This window comes from Rhinopithecus bieti, unplaced genomic scaffold (assembly GCF_001698545.2).
Source record: "Rhinopithecus bieti isolate Rb0 unplaced genomic scaffold, ASM169854v2 scaffold_12070, whole genome shotgun sequence".
Lineage (NCBI taxonomy): Eukaryota > Metazoa > Chordata > Mammalia > Primates > Cercopithecidae > Rhinopithecus > Rhinopithecus bieti.
The window spans coordinates 2,367,136-2,376,593 of record NW_016807449.1 but is presented as its reverse complement, the minus strand read 5'-3'; the positions used below and the strand labels follow the sequence as shown (position 1 = coordinate 2,376,593).

The window sequence follows — 9,458 nt, the reverse complement described above, 5'->3', positions numbered from 1 at the left end:
GCCCGTCTCGGCCTCCCAAAGTGCTGGGATTACAGGCTTGAGCCACCGCGCCCGGCCTTTGACAGTTTCTTTCAGAACATCCCTTTTTAAGAATGAAAACCTTGCCAGGCACGGTGGCTCACACCTGTAATCCCAGCACTTTGGGAGGCCGAGGTGGGTGGATCACCTGAGATCAGGAGTTCGAGACCAGCCTGGCCAATATGGTGAAACCCCATCTCTACTAAAAATACAAAAATCAGCCAGGTGTGGTGGCGCACACCTGTAATCCCAGCTACTCGGGAGGCTGAGGCAGGAGAACCGTTTGAACCCGGGAGGCAGAGGTTGCAGTGAGCCAAGATGGCACCAGTGCACTCCAGCCTGGGTGACAGAGCAAGACTCCATCTCAAAAAAAAAAAAAATTTCTGGCTCAGCATGGTGGCTCACACCTGTAATCCCAACACTTTGGGAGGCCAAAGCAAGACTGCTTAGGCCAGAAGTTTGAGACCAACCTAGGCAACATAGTAAGAGTCTGTCTCTACAAAATAAAAAAAACAAAAAAAGTAAATAAAAGAATGAAAGGCCAGGCATGGTGGCTCAAGCTTGTAATTGCAGCACTTTGGGAGGCTGAGATGGGTGGATCATTTGAGGTCAGGAGTTCGAAACCAGCCTGACCAACATGCTGAAACTCCGCCTCTACTAAAATATAAAATTAGCCAGGCATGGGGCGGGCATCTATAGTCCCAGCTACTTGAGAGGCTGAGGCAGGGAAATCACTTGAACCTGGGAGGCAGAGGTTGCAGTGAGCTGAGATGGTGCCTCACTGTACTGTAGCCTGGGTGACAGAGTGAGATTCTGTCTCAAAAAAAAGAATGAAAACCTTTCCCGGAAGCCCCCTGGCAGAACTTCCTTTATTACAGTTCATTGCCCTTCAACCATGATAACCAGACTACATGGGCAATATGGCTACTGACAGGTCCAGAACGTTTTTGGCTCCAGGGAACAAAGAAATGATGGCTTCAATCTGCAGGACACTCATTTCCTTAACCAGAGGTTTAGAAGAAGGTGTTCTCTGGGAAGAAGGTGGTCTCTGGGTGGTTTGGTGGCTCCCTGGCTGCCTGTGGCCTCATGATTGCAGATGACTGCAGCAGCTCCAATCTCATGTTCTCATTCAAAGTAGGAAAACGTGGTGCAAAGGGGAGCCAGGAAATGCCCCTCTCGTGGCTCTTTTCATCAGAAGCCTCTCACCACCCCCCCAGCAGCTCTTACATCTCACTGGCCAGAACTGGATCACATAACACCCCCAGCTGCAAGGGAGCCCAGGAGGATATCTGACCTTTTTCAGCCTCTAGAGTGGCAGGTGAACAAGTGAGAAGGGGTGAGAATGGCTACTGGGTTAGCTCACCAGCTGAGCTTCCTGCATCTGCCAAGATTTCCACCTTGACTCACTCCCATGGCTGGGGCTGGGACCCATCTGCCCTCAGACAGAGAGAGTAGATCCCTCGACAAAAGCAGAAGGAGTGAGCAGGGTAAATAGCAACCAGCAGTCTCATCTCTGCCTCCTCCCCACCAGGAAGGCCTGCTGCCAGGTCGAGTGCCTTGAGCAGCGTCTGGGACACCCTCGGCCCTTGATAAACTGGAGCTATTCTTGGTTCCCTCCCCTCTACCTTCCCCCTCCACACAGCTGCCTACAGAGCATCTATAGATTGAGTTCTCAAGTTACAGTAGAATAATGCTGGAGTAACAGGACACTCAGACACTGAAGATCCAGGCAGCCTTCCTATGGAGAACCTACAGAGCTGGCTCAGGTTACTGCAGAAGGAGGCAGGAACAGCTGAGTAACCAGGTTCCCTGCCGAGTGGCCCAGGATCTGGCCTGCAAATCCCTACCAGGTGGACAGATGTTGACACAGCACTCCTTTCCTGTCCTTCCTCTGCCCTTCACCTGGCAGCCCAGGCCCGCTGAGACTGAGAGGCAAAGCACCTGATGGAGGACTTGGAGCTTGCTGGAGAGAGGGAGAGGCTGGCCTTGGTATATCCCCTGGTGTGCCAAGAGGAGGGGTGTGGTGAAAGGGAACTCTGGACTGCCTCCATGCCACAAAGTGCATTTCCCCAGTGACCCCCTCGCCTTGAAACGCTGTGCAACTTGATAGGTTTTTGGTGCCCCTAAACTTTGGACTGGAATCTGGGCCATTTTATGCACAGGTCCCGTTTTATGACTGGCATGGGTTGCCCTCTCCCACCTGTTGTTTTCCCAGCTAACTGTCCTCAGCCTTGAAGACTCAGCAGCGCCTCCTCAGGAAGCCTGTTAGTGCTCCCATGGTACCCAGGCCCTAGGCTTCATCAGGGCCCACCTCGTGCGTTGTTACCTGCTTCTGCATCCATCTCCACCTCTAGAACCTAATTCCCTTTGTGTCCCATTCTCACCCAGGGCTGTGTCTGGCTCAGATGAGAGTCTGAAGATTATAAACACAAGATTTGGAATCACACAGATTTAGGTTTGAGTCCACTTACCATGTGACGTTGCCAAGTCTCAGCCTCTCTACTCCTCTTTAAAATTGGAAATGATTATACTATTAATAGTTATGGCAACCAGACATGGCATTCCTCCTGAATGGCAGAATTTGATATGTATAGCACCACCCGATCTTGCCAGAAAATTGAACAAGAGTCTGGACAAGGCCCTGGACCTACCTACCAGTTTATAAGAAATAATGATAGAGGAAAGTGGTGAACATGACCACAGGGAACAAGAGCTCAATCAGCCTAATCTGAACCCACCAATCCTACGGGACAAGGGACCTGCTTTCTTCCACAGAATGAGGCCCTGAAGCGTACCAGGGTCGGGGTGGAGGGGGGAGAAATTACTGTCAGAAGAAGTAAGACATTTCAACCAAAAGCAATGGTGGACCTTGTTTGGATCCTCAATCAAATTAATGTAAAGAAATCTCTGTAAGACAACCAAAATGAACAAGGAGCACAGGCTGGGTGCAGTGGCTCACCCCTGTCATCCCAGCACTTTGGGAGACCAAGAAGGGCAGATTACCTGAGGTCAGAAGTTCAAGACCAGCCTGGCCAGCGTGGTGAAACCCTGTCTCTACTAAAAATACAAAAATTAGCCAGGTGTGATGGCGCGCACCTGTAATCCCAGCTACTCAGGAGACTGAGGCAGGAGAATCACTTGAACCTGGGAGGCGGAGGTTGCGGTGATCATGCCATTACACTCCAGCCTGGGCAACAAGAGTGAAACTCTGTCTCAAAAAAAAAAAAAAGAAAGAAAGAAAGAAAAAGGGGGCACAAACTTTCTAGTATGAGATGATACTGAGTTATTGTTAATTTTGTTAAGTAATGATCATGGTATTGTGGTTTTGCTAAAGGAAATAAGTCCTCAAGTAGGGGAATAAATGCTGGAGTAACTACAGGTGAACTAATATGCCTGCGATTTGCTTTAAAGTAATCTACTTAAGACACCTGGAGGAGAGCCAGGTGCGGTGGCTCACACCTGTAATCCCAGCACTTTCAGAGGCGGAGGTGGGTGGATCGCCTGAGGTCAGGAGTTCGAGACCAGCCTGGCCAACATAGTGAAACCCCCGTCTCTACTAAAAATACAAAATTAGCTGGGCGTGGTGGCACATGCCTGTAATCCCAGCTACTCAGGAGGAAGAGGCAGGAGAATCACTTGAAGCCGGGAGGCAGAGGTTGCAATGAGCCAATATCGTGCCATTGCACTCTAGCCTGGGCAAAAAGAGCAAAACTCCATCTCAAAAAAAAATAAATAAATAAATTAGCTGGGTGTGGTGGCAGGTGGCTATAATCCCAGCTACTAGGGAGGCTGAGGCAGGAGAATCACTTGAACCCGGGAGGCGAAGATTGCAGTGAGCCGAGATCGCACCATTGCACGCCAGCCTGGTCAACAAGAGCAAAACTCTGGCTCAAAAAAAAAAAAAAATCTCAGTTAACAAACATCTTAGTAAACAAAGCTGAGAAAATGCATATAATTATTGAAGCTGGGTGATAGATAATGTGGATAACAGGCTGCTTATGTTGTTCTTTTGATTTTAAAATTGGGGATAAGAAATGAGTCAACATATGCAAAATGCTCAGTAAGTGTTAGCAATTATTAACCTATCTAATCCTCACAGCAATCCCATAAAGTAGTTCCCAGTTTAACTCCGTTTTTTGTTGTTGTTGTTGTTGTTGTTGTTGTTGTTGTTTTTTCCTGAGACAGAGTCTCGCTCTGTTGCCCAGGCTGGAGTGCAGTGGTGCGATCTTGGCTCACTGCAACCTCTGCCTCCCCGGTTCAAGCAGTTCCCCTGCTTCAGCCTCCTGAGTAGCTGGGATTACAGGCATGCGCTACCAGGCCTGGCTGATTTTTGTATTTTTAGTAGAGACGGGGTTTCACCATGTTGGCCAGACTTGTCTGGAACTCCTGACCTCGTGATCCACCCACCTCAGCCTCCCAAAGTGCTGGGATTATAGACGTGATCTGGCCTAGCTCCATTTTTATAGATGGGGGAGCCACACTCAGAGAAATTAAAGCTGAGGTCCCACCAGAATGGTGGGAGGAATTAAATGGGTTAAAACCTGAAGTGCTTAGCATGAGACCTGATGTATATCAGTCAAGTGTTTAGCAAGTATCTGCTGTTAATTTTAACATCACCATTTGCTGAAGTGAATGTAACCAGCCATTCCTTCTTCTAGAACGGGAAACTGCTGGCGGAGCGGGATGGAGTGAAGAAGAGAAGTCAGGAACTGGCCATGGAGAAGGACACTTTGAAGGTGCCACTCCTTCCTAGTGCCTGACAACTTTCCACCACCCCAGGACCATTTATCCCATTTCCGGTTTTAGTGACTGCAGCCTGATGAGAGCAGGGTCTTCCATCAAACTGTCAGACTCCCAGGACCACCCAGGCATCCCTAAAATCCCTGAAGTCCCAGAACATCTCAGGAGGTTGAATCGGTGGGGTGTGGGAGAGCAAGGCAGGCCAGACGGAGGGCAGGACGAAGGGGTGTCCTGGGAGGTTGGATGGATGGACCGCCTCCTTTCTTGGCAGCGGCAGCTCTTTGAGTGTGAACACCTCATTTGCCAACGAGACACCATCCTCTCTGAGGTGAGGGGCCTGGAGAGGGAAAGAGATTTGCCTTCCATGTGTGCCAGCCACTTCCTGCCCCTGGTCTAGAAAGGGAAGTCCTACTTGGGTCTGATCCTTGGATGTGCAGCCGGAGAGATTGGAGGGATTCCCCAGGTCCCAATGTGACCCCTCAGGGATCTAGAAGCCCTTCTGCCCGGTGCTCTCTCTTGGGCCCCAGCTCCTCCCTCAAGCTCACCCTTGTCCCTTAACCCCCCAGCCAGTCCCCCCGCCACCACCAACCCCACTGTCTTTGGGGAACTGGTCCCAGTCTCATTTGGCTTTCGGCTTTCCCAGCGCACTCGCCATGTGGAGAGCCTGGCCCAGACCTTGCAAGAATACAGAGTGACGACGCAGGTAACTCGGCGGCCCTCGCCACTTCTCTTTTGCCATCTCTGGGACTTGCTGCCTCTCCTCCTCGTCCCTCTTTCTCTGTCGGTGGCCACATCTTGCTTCTTCCATCCTTAATGTCTGACTGTATGACTTCCTGTGTGTCCCACCCTCTGTTTCTGTATCTGCCTTTTCACTTTTTCTCTGTTCCTTCCTTCCATTCACTTTCGTTCTCTGTGGGTGTCTTCTCACACACCCCTCCTTATCTTTTTTTTTTTTTTTTTGAGACAGAGTCTCGCTCTGTCACCAGACGGGAGTGCAGTGACGCAATCTCGGCTCACTGCAACCTCTGCCTCCCAAGTTCAAGCGATTCTCCTGCCTCAGCCTCCCAAATAGCTGGGACTACAGGCGCACACCATCATGCCCAGCTGATTTTTGTATTTTTAGTAGAGACGGGGTTTCACCATGTTGGCCACGATGGTCTTGATCTCTTGACCTCGTGATCCGCCCACCTCGGCCTCCCAAAGTGCTGGGATTACAGGCATGAGCCACCGCGCCCAGCCTCCCCTCCTCATCTTTATGTGTCTCTGCCAGGCTCCTGTGGGTTCCTGTCTCTGCCTCTAGGTCTAGGCTGTCTGTCTCCCTAGGCAAGTCTTCTCTGTTTGGCTCTGGTCTTTACCAGTCTCTGAGCCCTAGTGTTTCTCTTGCCTGCCTGTGAGTCTGTTTCCATCTATGTCTTTCATTTTTTCATGCATCACTGCCTCTGCCTTCCTTCTCTTCATTTTCTTGGCCGTGCTTTTGTTTTGTTTTGTTTTTCTTTTTTGAGACGGAGTCTGGTTGCGTCGCCCAGGCTGGAGTGCAGTGGCACAATCTTGGCTCACTGCAAGCTCCTCTTCCTGGGTTCAAGTGATTCTTCTGCCTCAGCCTCCCAAGTAGCTGTGACTACAAGCGCGTGCCACCATGCCCGGCTAATTTTTTGTATTTTTAGTACAGACAGGGTTTTACCCTGTCAGCCAGGATGGTCTCGATCTAACCTCGTGATCTGCCCACCTCGGCCTCCTGAAGTGCTGGGATTACAGGCGTGAGCCACCACTCCCGGCCTCTTGGCCTGTGCTTTAGCTTCTGGATTCCTCTTGCTCTCTGTCTCTCTTTGGCTTCCTAACATTCTGTCATGGCTTTCTGCCCTTTGTCCCTAGGCAGTATGTGTCTGGGGAGCCCAAAGTGGTCAGGAAAGTGGAAAGAACCCTGGAAGAGGAGCCCAGGGGTGGGAAAAATGGAGAGCCAGATGTGCCCCCCACTTCCTCCTTTGCAGGAACTGAGGCTGGAGATTTCACGCCTGGAGGAGCAGCTGAGTCAGACCTATGAGGGGCCTGATGAGTGAGTGGAACTTCATGGGGTAGGAGGAGGCAGGAGGGTAGCCTAAGGGCAAGGACACCCTGGCCTCCAGCCCCAAGGTGGGCAGGGAAGGGAGGCCAGCATGAGCCGACTGAGTGGCCACCAGGCACAAAGGCCGCCTTCCTCCCTCCTCCCTGTGTGGCCAGGCTACCTGAAGGGGCCCAGCTGAGAAGAGTGGGCTGGACCCAGCTGCTGCCCCCATCGCTGGGCTTGGAGATCGAGGCCATTCGACAGGTGGGCCTAACACACCTGGAATAAGCTGCAGGCCACCAAGGCAGAATCTCCAAACATCTCCCCACTCTGATCCTCACACCAGCCTAGCCCTAACCCACATTGCTGCCAGAGGCTCCCATCGCAACCTTAGCTTTTCTCTAACTCTATCTGGGATCCTAACCCCAAACCCACTGCCAGCCTCAGGCCTATGCCAGACCCCAGTCCGATCCAGCTGTGACTCACCCCTATCTCGTCTCCCTCCATGACCATCTCACTCCTTAACTTCATCTCGAACCCAGACCTTGGTCCTGGCAGCAAACCCTCCCCTGTTCCTGCTTCTGCCCACTCCCCAACCCCAGCCCCACACCAGCTCTTTTCTACCTCTCATCCTATTTTCAGCCACACACCTAAACCTGTTTCTATCTCTGACCTTGTCTTCTACCTTAATATGGCTCTCCCTGACCTCGGAAACAACTTCTGTCCCAGAAACGGGAAGTGGCAATTGCTGATCTCTCCAACCCTCTGTGTGGGGTGTGGCAGTGGGAGGAAGTCACCCGTGATACCAGTGAGGAAGCTGAGTTTCCATCTGAAGCCCCAGCTGGGGGACAGGTGAGCACAGGAAAAGCTCTGAAGTCCAGGAGCTGGAAAGGGGCCCGGAGCTCCAGGTGCCGCCCTGGCCAGCCCATTCACTCACACCTTTGCTTGTTCCCCATTTGATGAGAAAATGTTAATTGAGAGCACACTGTGTGCTGGACACCCAGCCACAAGCCAGACCAGATACCACCCCTGCCCCAGGGACTGACCTGCCAGCGTTGGAGACAAAGGTGAACAAAGCAAACACACAAATTGCACTGTGGCTTTTATTGTTGTTTTGTTTTTTTAGGAAACACTCTCAGGAATTACATTATTTAAAATTGTACTACTGTAGGAAGGGAATAAGTAAGTTGTTTATGCTAACATTTTAAGGATATATTAAGCATTTATGTTTCAAATATAAGTACCTTGAAGAAAAGCCAGCAAGCTCACTATGACATCTTTAACTCAGCAATAACCATTGGGTTTTTTTGTTTGTTTTTTGTTTTTAGAGACAGGATCTTGTCTTATTCTGTTGCCTAGAGTGGAGTGAACTTGACTCACTGCAGCCTCAACCTCCTGGACATAGGCAATCCTCCCACCTCAGCCTCCCGAGCCGCTGGGACTACAGGCACCTGCCACCACACCTGGCTAATTTTTGTGTTTTTCAGTAGAGACAGGGTTTCACCATGTTGGCCAGGCTGGTGTTGAACTCCTGGTCTCAGGTGATCTGCCTGCCTCAGCCTCCCAAAATGCTGGATTACAGGCATGAGCCACTGCACCTGGCTTTTTTATTTATTTATTTATTTTGAGACAGAATCTCACTCTCTTCTCTGTTGCCCAGGCTGGGGTGCAGTGGCATTATCACAGTTCACTGCAGCCTCAATCTCCCTGGACTCAGGTGATCCTCCCACCTCAGCTTCCCAAGTAGCTGGAACCACAGGCGTGTGCCACCATGCGTAGCTGATTTTTCTATTTTTTGTAGAAATGAGGTCTCCCTATGTTGCCCAGGCTGGCTGAACTCCTGGGCTCAAGTGATCCTCCTACCTCAGCCTCATGATTTTATGCCAAGGCCTTGCACAGGCTGTGCCAGTGGCTCAAAGAGTGCTGGGATTACAGGCATGAGTCACTGCTCTGGGCTCTCTCTCTCTCTTTTTTTTTCTTTTAAAGAAAATGTTGTAAACAGCTCTGTAAACGATGCTGTATTGTCTTGTATTGTCTTCAAAGCTCTTTGCCATCCTTCAGGAGAGACTCATTTCTCTGATCACTTTTTCCCTGGTTTGAGAAAAGCTTCTGTGTTTCTCGTTGACAGCAGAGCTTGTTTGGGTTCTCACTGAACTCTCCCGGTGTCTCTGTAAGGCAGGCATCCTCATCTTGTTACTCATGGGAAACTGAGGCTCAGGGAGAAATCACATGTCCATGGTCACACAGCTTGCCGGGGACAGAGCCTCATCCCCAGAAGTGTCCGTCAGATTGCGCTTCTGCTTTGAGCTCTCAGATGCCCCTGAGAGACAGGCTTGTCAAGGGGAAGACTGAGCCAGGCCTCAGGGTGCAACCTGCGATGGGCCCAGGGATACAGAGCTGAGTCCCTTGGGGCCAGGCCTCTCAGTGCTCAAGGCCTGATAGGAGAGACCCTGCAAATGGGTTGGCCCAGTGCAGAATGGTCATTGTGCTAGAGGTGGGGGATGGGCCTGTGGCAGCCCAGAGAAGGGGTATCTGTCAGGTCAGAGACTGGGGGAGATATTGAAGAGAAACTGATACTCAAGTGGAAGGAAGGAAGAAAGGAAAGGAAAGGGAGGGGAGGGAGGGGAGGGGAGGAAGGGAGAGGAGAGGGGAGGGAAGG

At 51.0% G+C, this 9,458-nt stretch overlaps 1 protein-coding gene across 11 annotated transcripts in view; it reads left to right on the top strand.

The window, feature by feature from the left end:
• Positions 1 to 9,458, top strand: part of KASH5 (KASH domain containing 5) — a 31,943-nt gene that overhangs the window by 15,350 nt on the left and 7,135 nt on the right. For 10 of the 11 annotated variants that reach the window (XM_017882210.1, XM_017882215.1, XM_017882211.1 and 7 more), the window contains 6 exons: positions 4,677 to 4,754; positions 5,030 to 5,086; positions 5,402 to 5,461; positions 6,747 to 6,811; positions 6,976 to 7,063; positions 7,529 to 7,651. In XM_017882210.1, coding sequence (XP_017737699.1) covers positions 4,677 to 4,754; positions 5,030 to 5,086; positions 5,402 to 5,461; positions 6,747 to 6,811; positions 6,976 to 7,063; positions 7,529 to 7,651 — 471 coding nt within the window. The remainder of the gene's footprint in view (positions 1 to 4,676; positions 4,755 to 5,029; positions 5,087 to 5,401; positions 5,462 to 6,746; positions 6,812 to 6,975; positions 7,064 to 7,528; positions 7,652 to 9,458) is intronic. The other variant, XM_017882206.1, reaches the window with a different exon arrangement.